At 52.5% G+C, this 19111-nt stretch overlaps 2 protein-coding genes across 2 annotated transcripts; both read right to left on the bottom strand.

The window, feature by feature from the left end:
- Positions 1–4606: 4606 nt before the first annotated feature.
- FOXL1 (forkhead box L1) lies at positions 4607–5518 on the bottom strand. The gene has a single exon (XM_051629881.1). The coding sequence runs from the start codon at positions 5516–5518 to the stop codon at positions 4607–4609; it is 912 nt and encodes a 303-aa protein (XP_051485841.1).
- Positions 5519–11712: 6194 nt separating this feature from the next.
- Positions 11713–13228, bottom strand: FOXC2 (forkhead box C2). The gene has a single exon (XM_051629875.1). The coding sequence runs from the start codon at positions 13210–13212 to the stop codon at positions 11746–11748; it is 1467 nt and encodes a 488-aa protein (XP_051485835.1). The 5' UTR covers positions 13213–13228; the 3' UTR covers positions 11713–11745.
- Positions 13229–19111: the final 5883 nt, after the last annotated feature.

Raw genomic sequence — 19111 nt, 5'->3', positions numbered from 1 at the left:
TTGACCACACAAAGCTTTCTTCTGGTGTCTTATTAGACACCACAAGCTACGAGCCTGGGTGAAATCAGCTGTGACTTTGCACGCATTGCATTTGAGGAATCTGGCCCATTTTAAAGCACTTAATGATTTGTCTGGATAAAGCACTAAAAATATACTGTGGGGAGCAATTATGCAACGTCCAGACTGATGGATTGCGTAACCTCATAGACCTTTTCCATCTGTAACTTCTCTAATTCTCTGATCTCGTCTTCTTGCTCTTTCACTTCCAATCGAAGATGTGATCTGTTTAATATCCAAACTGCTGTCTCCCAGGAGATCTGTTTTCTGGGTGTGTGGGGCTATGAATCAAGTCAAGGGGCAGATCCTTCTCCCCCTCTTGTTTCAGGAATCAGCTGCTCTTCACAACAGGCTTAGGAGCAATTAGCAAGACACCAGAGGGTTTTGGTGTGAAAAGGGAGGTTGTCTCCATCACACGTCTTCTTTGGGAAATGATAACTATTAAAAGTAACTATTAAAAGGTTGGGGGGGAAGGCAGAAGCAGTTACGAAGTCTCTTAGAGTAATGTCACTTTGAAATCAGACACAGACAGATGTGCATGTTGAGTGACAAGTCCTGAAAGTGGTTCCTGCTCTTGTATAAATACTTGGTTTCTTTTTTATATGCTGTGGGACCAACTTTAAGAGAACACACACTGAGCACATTTCAAGACTGGAAGCCCCATTTATGAGAAATTAAATTCCTGAGTTATTTTAATACGCCAAATTTTCAGTTCCTCTCATAGGAAACCTGTGTTTGGAGCAAAGCTGCTCCAGGAACCGAATGACTCTGCTGTGAGCCCGTTCCACTGTGTGCTCTTCTCTGCTCCTACAAGTTAAAATTGGCTGCAGACCTTGGAGACGTGAAACCTTGCTCGGTTGGGAGAGGTCATTCCTCCCCAGCGGAACGGAAAGGCAGATATATATATCGCCCACACAAGAAGTGTGCTGTTTATACTGCATCATGGGCTATTTTCTACATTTCTTCACAGTCTTTCAGACTGGTGATTATAGCCAGAGAGGTTGGGAAAGCCAGGATGGGGAAGATTCCAGGGATGAGTTAAATACTGGGTGGCAGTCTTGTGTTTGGCAGCTGCTTTTTTGGGTTGTGGAACAGGTGTGAAACCGTTGACATCAATTATTTGCAGCTTGTCAAGTCCTTTCTCTTTGTCTGCGTTTTGTACTGCACAGCACCAAAATTCCCAGGATGTACAGGGGATTAAAGGATGCTCAGCTACATCCCAATGGCAAACATAGGTCTATTGACATCCATGTTTATTTCTCTGCTCTGAAATGCTGCTGGTTTTGTTGTACCGTTGCTTCTTCTCCTCTACATACAAACAGATGACGTTGCCACATGAAATTAGTCATTCTGCATGTTGGCAAGACAACCCTTTTTCTCTGCAATCATGCCCTGCAAGTTACATCAATTCCCTGGAATTAATCCCAGTTAATTCCAAATTGCCACTCAGAACTATTCACTCAGTTCTGAGTTCATTCGAATTAGTGTCACTTTTGTGCAGAACATGTTGAGTTTACTGATTCTGCTTTCTCAAGTGAAACCAGAATCTTAAACACTGCAGCTGTACTTGGTCCAACTCCACTACAACAAACCAGAAATAAAATCAAATGTCACCATAAGCAAAGCTTCACAAAAAATGAGTTCCCATTGCACAGGAAAAGTTGGAACCCCCCCCAAAAAAAAAGGGCCTGTGGTAAAAATATATGTGGTGCACAAACCAAACTGCAATCCTAATGTGAGACTTACTCCTTTGGGTTATTTTTTTGGCCAGTACCTACCACTAAATGCTGCCCTTATACAGAAAGGGCCCTGAGGTGGAAGGGTTACACCTGTATGAGTAGCAAAGGAATCCAAGCTCTGTCTGCAGGTACAAAAAGGTACTTCAGAAGCTGGAATAGGATCTGGGAAGCACCAAAACTGGGAGGGGTCGTGACTGGGGTGCTAAGTTAGAAGAAAGGGAAGCAGAGGAGCACGAAGAGATTGCTCTGGGGAGGGATTTAGTGGATTTTTTTGAGTGGGGGGCTGTCCTCACACTGAAGGCAGAGCTGGCCCTCACTAAGGGTAGCTGCTTGCTGGCACCTCCTGGACACATGGGGACACCCAGGGATGGTGGAGCAGCTGCTCAGCTCTAGTCCATGCCCCACACCACTCTCCCCATGCCTGATGGGAGCACCTTCAGGGGAGGGTTTTCAAAGAAGCAAAAAGGTTTTTCTAGGAATAGAGACAGAGAGCACGAATAACCACTTCCATGGGCCAGGCTGCAGGGAGACCAGGGATGCAGGATCCCCACTGGTGGGAATCTCCTCTAGATCTCAGTGGAGACCTAGCTTTGCACATCCTGGGAGGCAGCATCAACCTTCTATTTCACACACCTGCCCAAGTCCTGGCACATGCAAGAACACAAGAGAGATTATCTGAGGTCTCTGCTGGGCAAGAACTGAGCTGGGTCTTTGCCCTTCCCCTGCAGCTTCCGTGAGTGATGTTACCACATGGACTCCAAAAAGCCTGGTGATGTCAGCCCCAAACAAAGTGGCCACTTCTTTAACTTGCTCTAATACATGTCTCTGATTACTCACAGGAGTGGCACTGGAGGGACAAGGGACCTGAGCCATAGAGCATTAACTCTTTCAGCACTTGCTCAACCCTATAAATGATGGTGGGGGCACATGTGGCTTTGACTGGGCAGTGCCACCTTCACTCTTGCAAGTCCTGCTTTCTGGATTTTTTTTCATCTGGTGCTATAGCTTGAAAGAATGTACTCAGTCAATATTCACGTAGGAATTGCCAGAAATAGGAAGAAGGGATTTTATTTAAATAAAGATCTTGCAAGTTTATATAAAAAGACCTTCCCTGCTTTTTCATTCTGCTTTTCCAGGGATCTGCCTATGAACATCTTTCTTTTAGGAAACTCAACATCAGTTCCCACCTTTTGGAGGTTTCTTTACTTCCCCATGTGAGAGCTCTTTGCCCTATGGTGAAATGAGCCTCTCTGAGCTCCTGATCCAAATGTCAAAGCAGTTTCATGCTGATCATCACAATCATCACATCATCAGTCACAACTCACCTGAGAAACCCAGATTTCCAATAGTCCAGGTGCTAATTTAAGGCCAGGATTTGCTAGCGAGATGGAGTGGGGTGGAAGGAGGGGAGGTAAGGGAAGGAGAAACAGAATCATTTTGGGAAATGCCACAAGGAATGGGTAGTTTCCCAGGCTCCTGGTTTTAGCCTCTCCCACCTTTTCCCTCTTCCCAGCAGCCGCGTTGATCAGGCCATCACCAGGATATTTGCACCAGAGCTCCCTGCAGAATCCAGCAGCAGGCCTTGCTCCTCAGCCCTCTGGCTGCACAAGCCAAGGGATGTTTTACAACTCTCAGCCACAGTCCTGAACAAAATACTTTTATTGGATATAGATTTGGTTTCATAATGAAAATGGAGAATATAGAATATTTTCTTTCCAAAAGGGCATTTATCCACTAGTATACAAAAAAGTCTCTATTTATGGCCAAAAAAATTAAGAAATATTCCTGATTGCTTGTAGTGTGTCTGGATTTTTCCTTCTTCGAGGAAAAAAGAAAACTTTAGAAACACAGCTGATGCATTTTCACTTCTTTCCTGGCAATCGTCTGGGTTGTTAACACACCTGCTGTAAAGCACCCAAAGACCAGCCTCCACAACCTGCAGCAGTCTTTTTTGATCAGAAGCAGCTGATCCCAGCAGGACATGGAAACCCGGCTGCATCTCCATGTTCTCAACATGTTTGCTCATCCGTCCCCCTCTCGCTGGCTGCATCAGTGAGACAGAAACACTGTCGCGATACTCGAGAGGCAGAAGGAAACCAGCTTCCATTGGCGCCGTGAGTTACACGCAGTGCTGAGTCAGAGAAGGCAGGGTTGTGCAGAGTGAGCCTGGATTGTTTGCTCTGCTCTTTTTCAGCTCTGGTTACCTGCCTTTTACCCCCCTGGCAGGATTGGGCCGGCAGGGCAATAGCAGGAATTATTATTATAACGTGCAGGCACCCGTGGGTGTTAATGGCAAAACAAAACCGAGCCTCCTTCCCCAGGGATGGAAAATGGGGGGTTGGTTTCCGCAAAGAAGGGGAAAAAAGAGAGAAAAGCGGAGACTCGAAGGGCTCGAAACCAGGTCTGAGAAACCTGAGGGGTGCAAAGACTAAAGGTGCAGAGCACATCCGAAGTGGGGGGCCAGGGGTTGGAGGCCAGCGTGACACCCTCCCCCCCCACTGCCTGTACCTCCACCTCCCATGGGAAAAGAAAGCCCCATTTACCTTACAAGTCGATCTGGCGGAGGGGGGGGGGGGTAGGGGGCTAGAGGGGGTTGAAGGCAGTCGCTAAAGAGATCTCTGTGCCTTGAAAATGCCCTGAAATCCTGAGTCATCTTTAATACCGCTTTTCTTTTTTTTTCTTTTGTCTTTACCCGCTTGGTGAGGTCTGAGTCCGGTCTCCCCCAACCCCAAACCCGCCCCCCCCCCCCCGGAGCAGCGAACCGGGTCGGGAGGGGGTGTAGAGAGGGGTAGGTTATAATTAAGGGGCAACTACTGGAAATTAAATACTGCCTCGGAGAAGTGGAGAGGGAAGCAGGAGAGGAAGGGGATGCCGATTTGGTAAAGCCTCCCGTGCACCTGGGAATCCAGCATGAGGGAGGCATTAAGGGCCGGCCCGAAGCCGCCGCTGGCGACCAAGGAGCCACCGAGGCAACCGACCGGGCTCTCCCGGGCCGCCCTGGGGGCTGCCCCGGGGGGTGGCTGTCTCAGCCCCTGGGCGAGGATGCTCTCGATGCTGAAGCTGCGGCCCCTCGGGCCGCTCTTGTGCGAAGGGGCGGCGGCGGCGGGGGGCGGCCGGGGCGCTGGGGGGGCCGGGAGAGGACCCCCGGGGGATCCCGCTTCCCCCCCGCCCGGCCTAGGGACTCCCTCCTCGCCCGAGTCCCCTGCCGTGTTCCCCTTGGCCCTCTTGGGCTCGTCGGGGCGGGCTGGCGGCCCCGGTTGCTCCCCGTCTGCCGGGGACGAGCCGCCCTTCGCCTCCGGTGGTCCCGGGGCTTTGGGCTTCCTCTTCCTCCGGCGGTAGTTGCCATTCTCGAACATGTCCAAGCACCGGGGGTCCAGGGTCCAGTAGCTGCCCTTGCCGGGCCGTCCCTTCTCCCGAGGCACCTTGACGAAGCAGTCGTTGAGGGAGAGGTTGTGGCGGATGCTGTTCTGCCAGCCCTGCTTGTTGTCGTGATAAAAAGGGAAACGGTCCATGATGAACTGGTAGATACCGCTGAGGGTCACCTTCTGCTCCGGAGCTTCTTTGATGGCCATGGCGATGAGGGCGATGTAGCTGTAGGGGGGCTTCTGCGGGGGGTCCTGCCGGGAGATCGCGCTGCTGGGGGCGAAGCCCAGGGCGGCCGGGAGATAAACCATGGAGGGGCTGCCCATGGGGGAGAGGTGGCTGCCGTAGATGTGGCTCATCGCCGGCGGGCTCTGAGCTCCGGGTTTTCCCCCTCGGAGCCGAGAGAAGGGACGGGGGAAGGCAAGAACCTGGGACGAGTCCACCGGGGAGCTGTTTGTGCGAGCTCAGATCCCAGCCCTGCCTGAAGGAGCTCGCGCTGCCTCTGTCCCTGCTTCATAGCTCTTAAAAAAAAAAAAAAAAAAAAAGGGAGAGGAAAAAAAAAAGTTAAATAATTGTTGTAAGTTTGCTATTATATGTTGACTTAGCACTGGAAAATAAATTGTCTCTGATAAACAGTCGTTTGTGTTCTCAGCCCACCCACATTAATTAAAATTTCATTGCTACAAAACTCCAAGCTCTCTCCACGTGTCTTGCTGGTACCAGCCAATGGTCTCCGGGTTATTCCTTCATTTGTTTATACAATTAGTCTGTTGATAAGTCTGCCCACCCAAGTCGAATCAAGCTGTGTTTATTTGGAAAAATTTCCGGGCACCCAATATATAAACGCACTGATCTGATGTTTGAAATATCACGTCCACCCTTTGACGCTGTAAGCACACAGAGCAGAGCAGGATGTTCGCTGCTGGAGCTCGGGGAGGAGCGGGCGAGGATCCCCGCAGGAAAACTGGGGCATTCTACAACAACAACAACAAATTGCTAAAAATGAGCAGCAGAAGAAAAAAAAAGGGACGGATGAGAGGAGGAGGCAGCGCTACGACGGGAGGGGGGGCGGGGAAGGAATAGGGACTCTGTGGAGGAATGGGGGTCCAGGTGTGTGGGGGTCCCCTGTCAGAGCCTACATCTCCCATCGGAGACCTCCACCCTCCGTCGGGACAGGCCACCCGGGAGCGGGCGGGGGGCGAGCCCCGGGTCCAGCCCCGGGCAGGGAACGCTGGGCAGGGAGAGACCCCCGGGGGGCTGCAGCGACCTTCATAAACGGGGAATTTGGCAGGAGCGGGGAGGAGGGTCAGTATTTGTGAATGCGGGCCTGTTGCTTTATATTATGTACTTTCCTGTTTATAACAAGGAGGGGGATTATAACAACTTTACAAGTGCACACAGCTGGCCGGTGCTTACATTAGGAATTTGTGATGCTCTTTTTCTGTATAAACGTCCAGGTTTGGGGCTGTGCTTTCTGTTGTTGGATTTTATTATTTTATTTTATTTTATTTTTGAAGTTGCTGATGTAACTGCTTTAATCCGAGGCCCCGAGGGATTCCGATGCAGTTGGAGGTGTCGGCTGTTTCCCCAGCCCCCTCCCCCCCCGGCTAAGATCCGCGTTAGGCACTAGGGAGACCCTCTTCCGTGGAGCATCATTTCTCCCGGAGAGGGAAGAGGAGGCTTGAGGGGGATTTCTTCCTCCTCCAGAGAGAAATATCCCATCAGTGCAGATCCCATGATCGTGGTGGGAGTTTTACCTGGTAAGGCAAGAGGTAAAATGCAGGGTCTGGGGTGTCCTCCAAGCACCGCCCGGCCCTGGTGATGCTCCCACCCTCCCGGACCTCCCTGCGAGCTTCCCTTCACCCGTGAGGTTTCTCGCCCATTTCTGCTCCCGTTCTCCCCAGCAAACCATGGACTGAAAGGGGCTTCAACCCTGGGTAAAATCCAGCGCGATGGCTTTGGAGCACCATATGAGTCCTGAAAGCTTCAAACCGACATGGGAGCCTGGAAAATACAGCCGGGGTGCAGAAGGAGGTGGCTTCTCCAGAGGGAGGAGAGGGTGGGGTGTCTCCCCGCTCACTGGCCGGTCCCAAGAAGGGGAAGGGAAACCCACCCCTCTAACACCGCCCTTGCCGGTAATGCAGCATCCCTCCCCCGTGGTGCACAAACCGGGGAGCTCTGGGAGGATCCGGAGTGCCGTCAATGCAATAAGCCCCCAAAGAAATAAAAAAAAAAAAAAGGCAAAGCAGAAGAAGAGTTTGGGGAGAGGGGGATTTCCCTCATTTCGACACTGGGGCCCAGCCCTCCCGATAAGCCCCCCTGTAGCATCCTTGCCGGGGTAGGATGGGGTAGATCTCGGCTGTTCCCACCCGCCCGACGCATCCTCAGGGCAGCCTGCCGAGGCGAGGGTCGCCTAACCCCCCCTGCAGCCCCCTTCTCTCCCCACCTCGGGGAGTTCCCCGCTCCTTGGGACACTCCAAGCACGGATTATTAAAACAACAAATACTCGCGTGTACGGCAGGAGTCAGGCACACAGGCTCCCGCTCACTCCCCGAGCTCCCTCCCCTAGTAAAATTCTCGCTTCCTCCTGGTTTTCCCCTCTTCGCGGTAGGAAGCCCTTGGAGGCGGGGATGCGGCTTTTCTCTCTGCTCCTTCTTCCCAGCTCATGCCGGCTGTCCCTCTCCTGCCTCTGGCATCGCTGGAGCTCGTTGCTTTCTCCGCCCGGTTCCAGCTCTCCGAGCGGCTCCGACGGCTCCGGGGCGGGGGGGGACCGGGGAAGCGACCAGCGCGGCGGAGAGGGGCTTTGTTGTTGTTGTTGTTGTTGATGATGTTTCCGTCTCTCTTCCCCTGAACGGGAAACAAAACAAAACAACCAAACCGCGGGGCCGGCGGTGGAGGCGCTCCTGGAGGTGTTTCCCCTCCTCTCCAGCTGACAAATCCCTTCGAAAGCAGCAGCGAGGAGCGCTCCCGCCCGGGGGGAGCGGGGGTGTCACTCAGTGCTCCCCACTCCTTGCAGCATCCCGGCCTGGGCTCCCTCAGCCACGGCCTCCCGGAGGGTCCCTGCGGGAGCTGCCCACCCCTCGCCCCCTCACTGGGCACTCCTGCGGTCGCTCGATATCGCCCCGGGGCTGCGGGGGCTGTTTCTTTCCCTCCCGGCCTTTCAGGGCCTGGGCTGGACTTTCTGCAAAGTCCCTTCCAAAGTGATAGCAGAGCGAGAGGCCTTCCCCAAGAACCTGTCCAGCGGCTTCCCACGGCACATGGTACAGCTCCAGGGGAGGCAGGACAGCTTGTGGGGGGGACCAGACAGCTTATGCCGAGCTGGGGGGACACCCTGCACAGGGACCTTCCCGGTGGGAACGAGCTGGAAAAACCGCCGTTGCTTCCCCTCCCGAAACCCGGAGCTGTCTGGGCTTTCGGACAGGTTTGCAAACACGTAGGTTAATGGCAGCGCATCAAGGAAGGGAAAAAAAAAAAAACCAACCAGCTAAAACCAACACACAAAAAACATTAACCATCCTCATCTTGCTGCCCGGAACCGCGCTGGGCCCGGGCCCGGTGCAACCGGCCATGCAGCCCCCCCGGGGCCGGGCTTGGCCCTCCTGAGCTGCTTGTGCGGAGGTTTCGTGCTGGTCCTCCAGCTGCGAGGGCCTGAGGGGCCCGATCCGGCAGCATCTACCCCCGGCCTTCCTCCTCCTTTCCTTCCTTCTTCCTCCTCCTCTGACCCAACAGGGCTGAAATCACCTGTCGTGACAGACGCCTATCGCGTTACCGAGACCTCCACTCCTCAGCTTTTAAATACCGCCCCGAACAGGTCCCTGCACCCCCGCTTTGTCCTCACCTCGCCTGCGAAGTCAGCCCAACGAAAAAAATGAAAAAGGGTCCCCCGGGAAAAGGCGGGGGGAGGACACACGGCACTGGGGGTCACCGGAGAGGGGCCGGCAACAGCGCAGACCCCACGCGGGAACATCCCATCGGGGTAGGGTGGGAAAAAAACACACCAGTAAGGGGGTGTAAGGGGAGAGGAGACCCCCAAGCCCAGCTCAAACCCCTCTCCGAGAACAGACCAGTAGTAGCAATAGGGAAGGTAGCAGAGCCCTGGGGGGACCCCCCGGCATCCCCTTCCCGAACACCCACGGGCGTGGGGAAGGGTCCCCGTGTGTCCAGCGCCTTTCTCCGGCCTGGGAAGATGTGGGAGCATCGGGATTTCATGGCTCGTGTGGGAAAACCCACAGTAACCACCTGACTTCAATCATCTCCGGGGGGACAGGCACCCACCTGGGGCTCCCCTGCCCTCGGGCTCCACTCGGGGAGAAGACTCGCGGGGAAGGGGACTGGATCAGGGGAAGAACTATTCCCCTCTCCCCCCCCCTTTTTTTTTTTTGTTTACCCTATTATTATCTCTAAACCTTTAAATGTATATATTTTTAATTTTTTTAATGTTTTTTTTACCCTCTAGCCTATTTACTTTGTCTCTTTAAAGCAGCACTTTGGGTTTTCGTGCATTAAAAGAAAATATCTATATATATAAATTTCAAAACCACACTCCAAGAGCCAGGAAAAATGGCAAGAGTTTTACAAGAATGTTCCTTAAGATACAAATCAAGTGAGGCTCGGGCATTTTTTCTCATTTAAACCGAGAGTTTCTGTGCTTTTTGCCAGCTTTCCCAGCGCATGAGAAATGTATCCCATCAAAACCAATTTAAATCATCGATTTTAACAGTTTACCGCGGGAATAACCGCTCCCTAACCCAGCCAGGGCTACGAGGGCTATTTGGGATGGAAAATGGGGGGGGGGGTGGGGCATGGCTGGGAAATGTCTCCGGGAAATGTTGGATGGCTGAGCTTGGGCAGCTGGGAAAAGAGCCGGGCTCGCCAAATCCCAAAGAGCCTTCCCAAACTCTCCTTCAGGCTTTGACAGCGTCTCCGCGCGTTGCTGTTCCCCCGCGCTTGATTACAGGTGGTTTAACAGGTTAAGGTTGGTTTGGGGGAAAAGACACAGCATCTGTCAGCGCTCAGCATGGCCAAGAGGAGCTTAAATAGATGAAGGGAAGGTTAAAAATCAGCAAAATGTTCATACCGGAGAGGACTTGAAAGCTTAAAACTATTCTGAAGTGAATTTCCACCTTCTTTTAGACTCTGCAGTGAGTCCGGGTTTAAAGGAGCGCTCTTATGGCTCTCACTCGTAGCCTTTCAGGCTCCCTGTTTAAAAAATAACTAGATTTTGGTTTCTTTTCTGTCTTGGAAAGAGCCGGGTCTGAGCGCTGAGACTCGCACAAGGCCCACAAGGCAAGGCAAGGCAAGCCCAAATCATCCTCCCTGAAGCTCTGGGGTTTTTTTCCCCCGTTCTCCCCATCGGAGAAGAAATTTCCCCAAAATTCCAGCTAGCCAAGGATTTGGGATTGAGGGAGCTCCCTATTCGATTCTCCCCTCCCCGCAGTTGTATCATTTCCAGCTCTCCACGTGAACTAAACCTTTCATGAAATCATAATAATAAACCTTCAAGCTCCAGGAAAACGACTTTGTTTTTAAAACAACCAGTTTTCCGCGTGAAGAAAAGGTTAAGGGAGGGAAAAAAAAAAAAAAACAACAACCACCTGCAAAAAACACGTATATACACAGACAAGCGCCAGACTTGGAGCAGAAAAAAACAGCATGGATTTATTTTAAGGTAAGTACAACAATTAAGACCACGTAAGACAAACGAACTTTGAAGCAGGTTAAAGCAAATAGTCCTTAGGAATGGTCAAGGTGAAATCTATTATACAAAACATCACACGTCGTAAATAATAATTAAAAAAAAAAAAGTATCAGATACTTTGTCCTCTTTTTTTTCTTTCAAAAAAAAAAAAATCCACCAGCGAAAAATAAATTATTTCCTCGTCTTGTGAAAAGAACAGCTCTAAACCGAAAGAAACTCTATTGCATAATTGTACACAGAAGAAGAAGTCACTTGTCATTAATTTGGAAGTTAAGGAATCGTTGGGCGAGACAAAAATAATCCAGTGAACTCAACTTTAAATATTATATTAATGGCTCTGAAAATCAGCCTGATTAGAAATCCACACATTTTTTACAGCAAAACAGAGAACTTAAAAAATACCCAGGACATATATTTATATATATATATTTATATACTTTTTTTTTTCCTTTTAAAACGTATAAATGGTCGTTGTGATATTGGTCCATAATTTATTTTTCTGAGACCCCCTATACTTTAGCATATAAAATTTGCCACTTTAAGATAGACATATATATATAGAAGTATTCCTTTAAAAAATTTTATTTTTTATTTTACTTTTTTTTTTTTTTAGGAAAGATCCCCCTTTTTCAAGTAGAATTTACTTGCCTGGAATTTAAGGAGGCCCGAAACGAGGCTTGGGATCTACAAACTCTGTGGCCCCCCAGGTCCATGGGGGTCAGATTATTGTATTTTAATTTTTTTTCCTCCGTCTGAAGCGTTTGATGTGGTTTTATTTCTCCTGATCGTTTCGTGTTTCGGAATAGTTATTAATAATACTTTTTTATGATTTTTTAATGATATTTTTTGTTGGTCGGATGGCCCTAGGAGGGGGGGGGTCGCGGCTACTCAGTACTTAGTGCAGTCGTAGGAGTAAGGGGCGGCGTGGCGGTATAGGGAGGGCGCGGATCTGTAGGGGATCTGACAGGCGGAGTTGCTGCTCACCTGGTGCTCGCTGAGCGAAGCGCTCTCCATCCCCAGCCGGTGCGAGGTGAACATTTCCCGAACGGTGGGAAAAGTCTGCTGTTGGGAGCCAAAAGTGTGGCCGGGCAGGTGGCTCAGCTCAGCCCCGTGGTTCAGGTACCAGGAGGCGGTGGGTTGCCCCCCACCCGCCCCTCCACCGCCTCCGTGGGGGTGCCCGGTCCCCAGCGCCCCTTCTTGCCCCGACGGCAGGTTGAGGGTGCCGAGGGGCGAGGGGGCACCGGTGGGATGCTCGGCCAGCCCCTCCTCCAGCGGTGCGGGGGGGACGCACATGTGGCCCGGCCTCTCGCCGCTGTAGAGGCTCATGGCCCGCATGCTGCAGTGGTAGCTCCCACTAGTGTCCAGGGCCTGGCTACACGCCGCGCTGTAGCCCGACGGTTGCCCCGCTGGGTAGCCCAGCGGCATCCCGGCTCCCGTCCTGCCCGAGGCGGCACTCACCGGGCTGAGATCCCCCGCGGGGGAAGTCCTCAGGGTCATGATGCTTTCCACGCTGAAACCCGGGAGCCCGTTCCCGGCAGGGTGATGCTCGGGAAGAGAACCCTCGGGGGAGGCGGCGGCGGGGGGCGAGGAGGTGCTGCGGGGGCTGTCCCGCAGGGCCCCGCCGCTGGCCGGGCTCAGCGTCTCCACCTTGGTGATCACTGGCAGCTCGGGAGATGCCGTCTCGCTCTTGATCACCACTTTCTTCTCGGAGGCCGGCGCCGAGGCGGAGGAAGAGGAGGAGGAAGCTTCCTTGGGGAGGTCGGCGCCGGACAGCCCGGGGGGCTTGGGTTGCTCCTTCAGCAGCCGTTCCCGGGCCTCCTCCTTCTCCTTGGAGACATCCTTCTTCTTGAAGCGTCTCCGGCGGCGGAGGAAGCTGCCGTTCTCGAACATGTTGTAGGAGTCGGGGTCCAGAGTCCAGTAGCTGCCCTTGCCCGGCTTCTTGTCGTCGCGGGGCACTTTGACGAAGCACTCGTTGAGGGAGAGGTTGTGACGGATGCTGTTCTGCCAGCCCTGCTTGTTCTCGCGGTAGAAAGGGAAACGGTCCATGATGAACTGGTAAATCCCATTGAGCGTGATCTTCTTGTCGGGGGCGTTCTGGATGGCCATGGTGATGAGGGCGATGTAGCTGTAAGGTGGCTTCACCAGGTCCTTGGGGGCAGCGGGTTGGTGGGGGTGGTAGGGTCCGTAGGAGCGCCCCATCCCCGCCGCGTACTGCTCGGCGTGGCCCGAATAGACGCTCATGGGGTTGCCCATGCCGCCGTACGTCCCCGCCGTCCGGTAATAGTTCTGCTCGCTTAAATACGGCACCACTCCCAAAGCGTTGGGGTCCGAGACGGAGTAGCGAGCCTGCATCATGGAGAGGGGCTTCCCGCGGCCGGGGAGGAGAGGAGGAGGAGGAAGAGGTTGGAAGGGCCTCACCCCCGTCCGGGACCCCTCCGCGGAGGAGGAAGAGGGGAAAGAGAGGAGCGGGAGAGAGAGAGTCTCAGGGACGAGCTAAATCCTCTAGCAGCGGCACCGCAGCAGCATCCTTCGGGTCGCCGAGGTCTCTGGCGGCCTCTCCCTCCCTCTTTATTACTGTGATTCTTATATACACACCTATGGCCCGCGGCGGGAGGCGGGGAGCGGGGCGGGGGGAAGGGGGGGGCTGATCTCGCAGGAAAAAGGGAACGATTAAAAAAAAAAAAAAAAAAAAAAAAGGGAAAAAAAAATGGATATGAAGCAGCCTCGCGGAAACCCAGTTCCTGCCACAACCACCGGCCGAAATCTTCGGGGGGCCAGCGGGGCCCCGCCGGCTCCTGGCGAGGGGTGCGCGGAGCCGCCGAGCCCAGCTCCTCCGCGCCCCGCGCAGCTTCGAAACGCGCCCCGCGCCGCCGCCCGCTTTTACCGCGCGCTGGCCCCGCCCCCGCGCCCCGCCCCCCGGCCAATGGCGGCGCGCGGCCCCGCGGGCCCAGCCAATGGGAGGGCGGCGCTGCGCACGACACGCGCGCGCGCCCGCGGGCGGTGGCGCGCCCGCGCGCGCGTTCCCGCCTGGCCGGGCGCTCCCAGGGTGCGGGCGGGCGCTCAACGCGATCGATCTTCCACCCCCGGCTGTAACGTTAGCGGGGTTTTGGGGGGTGGTTTGGGGGGGTTTGTTTTCGGCCCCGCGAGGCGCCGGGAGCTGCGGTTCTGCTGCCCCCACCCCCCCCCCCCCCCAACCGGCACCTTCCCTCGCGCTGCCCCGAAAGGCGAAGTTCTTAAAGCACTTTTTAAAAAGCTTGTAAAAGTACTTTTAAAGGAGGGGTTGAGCTCGAGGACGGCGGGAGTCGGGACATCACTCTCATCCCCGCGATGCCCCCGCGCCGGGCGGGTCCTTCTGCCCCCTTTTATTTTTTATTATTATAATTTTTATATTTTTTTAAAGATATATTCATTTGCAGTGAGATATCCCGAAGGTTCCTCGCCCGGCGACGGGAAAGGCCACCGGGTCCCTCTCGCACCCGGTGGCATCTCGGCCCCGTCGTCGTCGCGGAATGAGATGTTCCTCTGCCGCTACGGGGGACTTTGAGGGCATTTAAAAATGAGTATTCTTTAAAAATAATAATAAATAAATAAACCAGGGAGTGCACTTTAGGTGCATTTCTTTTTTTTTTTTTCGTTCCGTCCATTGAGGCGGATTTTCTTGTGCGTGTGAAACCCTCCCCTCTGCCTTTTCTCTAATGATTTCATTAGAGGCAATCAGAGGGGGACAATTAGGGACGCATGGTGACCAAGTGTCAACTCAGGGATTGGGAAAACTGCTGCGAGCTGCCCCGTCCCAGCCGGGAAGAGCCTGGATCTGCCCAGCCAAGAAACCAAGGTGGGAAACAGCGAGTTCCCCGCTCCCCGCTTGGCAATATATATATATATAAAGTAATATAAAAAGAGTAATTTCAAAATTGACTCGAGCCCGAAGAGACCAAGATAAGGTGGAAATTAATTAGCTGTCACTTCAGCCTGGCTCTTCCCGCCCCAGCCCGGCTGGGAATCCAAGCGGTGATTTTTTGGTTTCTTACACTATAATTCTGCCTTTCCCTCCTTGCAATTTGTGGGGCTTCGTAAGGCTTTAAACAAAGGTTTATTTATTTATATACATATTCTTTTTCCCCCCAAAGGCAGATCGGGATTGTTGCCGGGGGTTGCGGGTTGTTGTGGGGCTGCGGGTACCAAGGGGACGAGACCGCGGCCGTGGGAACTCGGCGGTGCTGTTAATTACCGGAGGTTTTCTTAATAAGAGAGGAAACGATTTTAATGTGTGAGCCGGAGAAAATAAAATAAAAATTATATCTTAAAAAATAATAATAATTAAGCGGCTGCTATTTTACAAGATGAGACGGTTAAAAACTCTCTGAGATGGTCAAAGGGATGGGAAAGTTTCGCCGGACGCTTCGAAATTGTGATTTCATGTTGATGGAAATAAACGTGAATGTTCTCGGAGGGTTTCACCAAACGAGCCAACGTCTGGGGGGTTATTATTTTTTTTTTAAATGAAAACAAATAGTGAATTCTGAGAGGTCTACTTATCCTGTTCCTCTACATGTGCGACCATGGAGAAAACTTTTCTTTTTCTTTTTTATTCTTTTTTTTTTTTCTGGAATAATTTGTGAACGAATTCGCGTTTTTTATCTTCGGTTTAAAAAAAAAACAAAACACAAACAAACAACAACAAAAAAACACCCTTTCGCATAAAAACTAGGTCGTTTTCCCAAGGTACACAAGCACACGGGATTTCTCAGACCGTGTCATTTTTTAAAGGCAGGAATTTTTAAACAGAAAGCTTGAGGAAAGTCACCCTGCGGTCTCCGAGAGATGTCCCTTCCTAGAAGCCTGGTACGCTCTCCAGAAATAACCTGGGTTGAATCTTACCTGCCCTCGGCTGCAAACTTTGCCGAGATTAATTTCTACAGAAAACCAAGCGGCACCGACAGGTCTTTGCTCTCTGGGAACTGAACCGAGACGCGGCCACGGGCTCGGAAAAGCACCGAGTGCGAGCGGCAGGAAGTAAAAAACCAAACAACAAACAACCAAACACCCCACGAATAATCATTAGGGAAAATTAGCCAGCTCCCCAAGGGGGGAGGGCAAAGAGAGGATTCCTTCCGAGCAAAAGAACGAGGGGTTCGGGGGGTCAGGGTCTCTCCCCCCGGCGGGTTTTTCTCTCCCTCTTCTCCGGGAGCGGCGTTTCCCCGAGTCCCCCCGCAGCCCCGGCGGGTTTCCCCTCCGAAACTTTGATTTGCCTGCGGCGAGTCCCCGGGAGCAGCACCCCGCAAGCCTTCCCCTCTGCGGGGTCTCTCCCCCGCCCGGTGCCGGCTGCTCGGCGGGGCCGGTCCCGGTGGCGGTGCCGGCGGCGGGCGCTGCGCTCACCTGCCCGCCCCGCCGCTCGGAGCGGCGGCTGCTGCCCCCCAGGGGACAACGGGGGGGTTGCACGGCCGCACCGGCCCCGCACACCGGCCCCGCACCGGCCCCGGGCTCCCCGGTGTGCGGGGGTATGGTGCGGGGGAGGAGGAGGAGGAGAAGGATAAGGGGAGTGGGAGATGGGGAGAAAGGAGGTGAGGGGGGGAAAGGAGAGGGGGAGGGAGAGAAAGAGAGAGGGGATCTGAGAAAAAGAGGGGGAGTGAGTGAGCAGGCAAGGAAGGGAGAAAGAAAGGCTGAGAGGAAGAGGGAGACAAAGGAGGAAAGGAATAGGGAAGGAGGAAAGAGGAAGGATAAAAGGAAGAGAGGAAGAGGGAAGAAAAGAAGGCAAGAAGGAAGGAGAGACAAAGAAGGAACGAGGGAAAGAAGGAAAGAGAGAGAAAAAGAGAAGGAGAGAAGAAAGAGATTAAGAACAAGAGCAGGAAATAAGAAGCAGGGAGAGAGGGAAAGAAGGAAGAAAAGAAGGAAAGAAGGAGAAGGACAAGCCATGTCTTGGCAAAGCAGAGAGGGGCTGAGAACCAGCCATGCACACAGCCTTCTGCTCGTTCACCAGTTTTGCATCTCCACTGGTGACCAGCCCAGCAGCAGGCACCCACCACAAGGGCTGACACGACCCCCATAGCCTCTTTTCCAGCAGCAGGAGATGCTGTTGGGCTCCAACAGGTTAGTCTGGACCAGCCTCACCTGCCTCATCCACCTCCTTTTCTGGGCTATTTCATAAGCAACACAATCTGTTCAGACACTGTTTATTCACACATGGAAACCCATTCCACAGAGGTCCAAAGGACTTGTTTCTAGCACCCATCTGTATGAAAGAAAACCCCATTAAAAACTGTTGCCTTTAATATCTGTAGCCTATTTTTAATTTTCACTATTGAAAACCCAGCAGCACCTCTTTGGGTGATTTTCATCTGGTTTTTTTGTGGCTGCCCTTGTGCTTTCAGCCTGTGCTTCAGAGAAATGCTTCACGCAGCACAAGGAGATTCTCTCTGCTTTGGTCACTCATTTGGCACCCCCTTTTTCTAGGTGTTTGCACAAATTGTGGTTGTTTCGAGCCAGAGCTGCATTTTGTCCTTCCTATGAAACGCCAGGATCCTTTTTTAACCTCTTTCACTGGAGTATTTAGTTGAACTTGCTAAAATGGGCATTAGAAGGAATTCAGGCACCCCCAGAAGACTAATTCCATCTACAAGGATGTTGGTGGCCCTGTCTCCTTCCTGCTGAAAAGAGAGGCTTCCCAGTGGCATCCATACAAGCTGTGAGAGCCTGTTAGAGTGGCTGCTAAAAGCTGCAGTACGTGTGATAAAAGAGACCCTGGAGAAGTCATTTGGAGCAAATTTCAGATCTGGAGAACTGAAGCAGAGAACTGAACCAGCAGAAAAGATGTCACCTATGAGGAAACTCCTCATTTGCTTAAGGCAAAGTACCCCGATTTCTAGAAAGCCAGCTCAGGCCCTCTTTTTTGGAAGCCAAATTTGGAACAGCTTTACTGAGCATCTTGAATGGAGGTGGGAGCAAGATGTAGGTGGTCTGGTAGGACCTCAGTCCCCCTTGACTGCTAATGTCTTTAATTAAGGGCACTGTTGCTACCTCACTCCCTTTCCCTTCCCCAGAAGAGAGGAGGAAGAGAACACGTTGGAGTGGAGACAAGTCCCACGAGCTGCTGGGTGGTGATTTTGGGTGACAGCAGACAGAGGAACAGTGTGGCACTTGCAGCCCAAGAGTGCAAATGGCAATGCTGATTTAGTGAGGTTGTAAATCACTTCACCCAAGGCCCGATCCTGAACTCCCTGCAGAGATATCAAAGTCGCTGGGAGTTTTCCGTGAGTAGGAAGTGGAGGAATGAGCTTCAAACATTTAGGCCCAGCTCCACGTGGGTGGTCTATTATGCCTGGACAGATTCCCACTGGCTCCAGCAGCACTCTGAGGTAGTGAAAAGGCTCTTCCTCAAGGCACCCCATTGCAGAACCAGGGCTCTAAGTACTTTCTTTGACCGCTTACAAGGGACTTTGGTGGAGAGGTGAAGCCTCAGGCTCACCACAGCTGCTCCACAGCATTTAGCCCCATATGTTGATATTCATCCCAGTCTGAAAAGCACTCGTAGTTGGAGGGGGAAAGTCTCCTGAACACAGTGGAGTCCTGGCCTTTGGTTTGCACTGTGAAGAATAAAAACAACCAAAACCAGTTCAGCAACCACCAGCAGCCGCAGAGAGAAACGCTGTTTGCATCTGCCTGGCTACATCTGTAACTGTTCAGAGAGGAGCATCCCAATTTGTTCCGCTTTTTGGTTGGCAGAGCAACAGTCAGCTCTGACAGTGGATGTGTATTGGTAGCATCCAAGCCAAGCAGATTAGAAACCAAACTCAAAAGCCATTTCCCCCCCTCCCAGCTTCCCCAACACACTTTAAAATAAACCTCCGTTTCATTGTTCCCATGACCCTTTCATCCCACTCGGCTCAGGAATGTCGGGATTTTCAGTGTCCTCCCTCTTCTTGGGGCAATTGTCAAAGACATTAATTCTATAAATAATAAATCATGCAAGCAAGTCATTTACTACCCTATTAAAGGCCAGGACTGTACTTTCAGAAAGCCGGCAGGCCTGGAAGCCCATGGAAAGGCTGGATGTGGCTTTATTCCTGACCGGCAAACCTTAAATGCAACTCTAATCGATGGGAGAGTTTATTTAATGAAAGGTGAGGTGTGTTTTTCTTTCCCTGGCCCTAGCACGGACCTAAAAGGGGGCGGTATTTCTCTAACCGTGCGGGGCACCCTGGCCTGGTGCTGCCACGTCCGGACGGGGGTGCACGGGGGGCACGGCCTTCCCCTG

This window comes from Apus apus, chromosome 11, assembly GCF_020740795.1.
Source record: "Apus apus isolate bApuApu2 chromosome 11, bApuApu2.pri.cur, whole genome shotgun sequence".
NCBI lineage: Eukaryota > Metazoa > Chordata > Aves > Apodiformes > Apodidae > Apus > Apus apus.
This window is presented reverse-complemented; position numbering and strand designations above follow the sequence as displayed.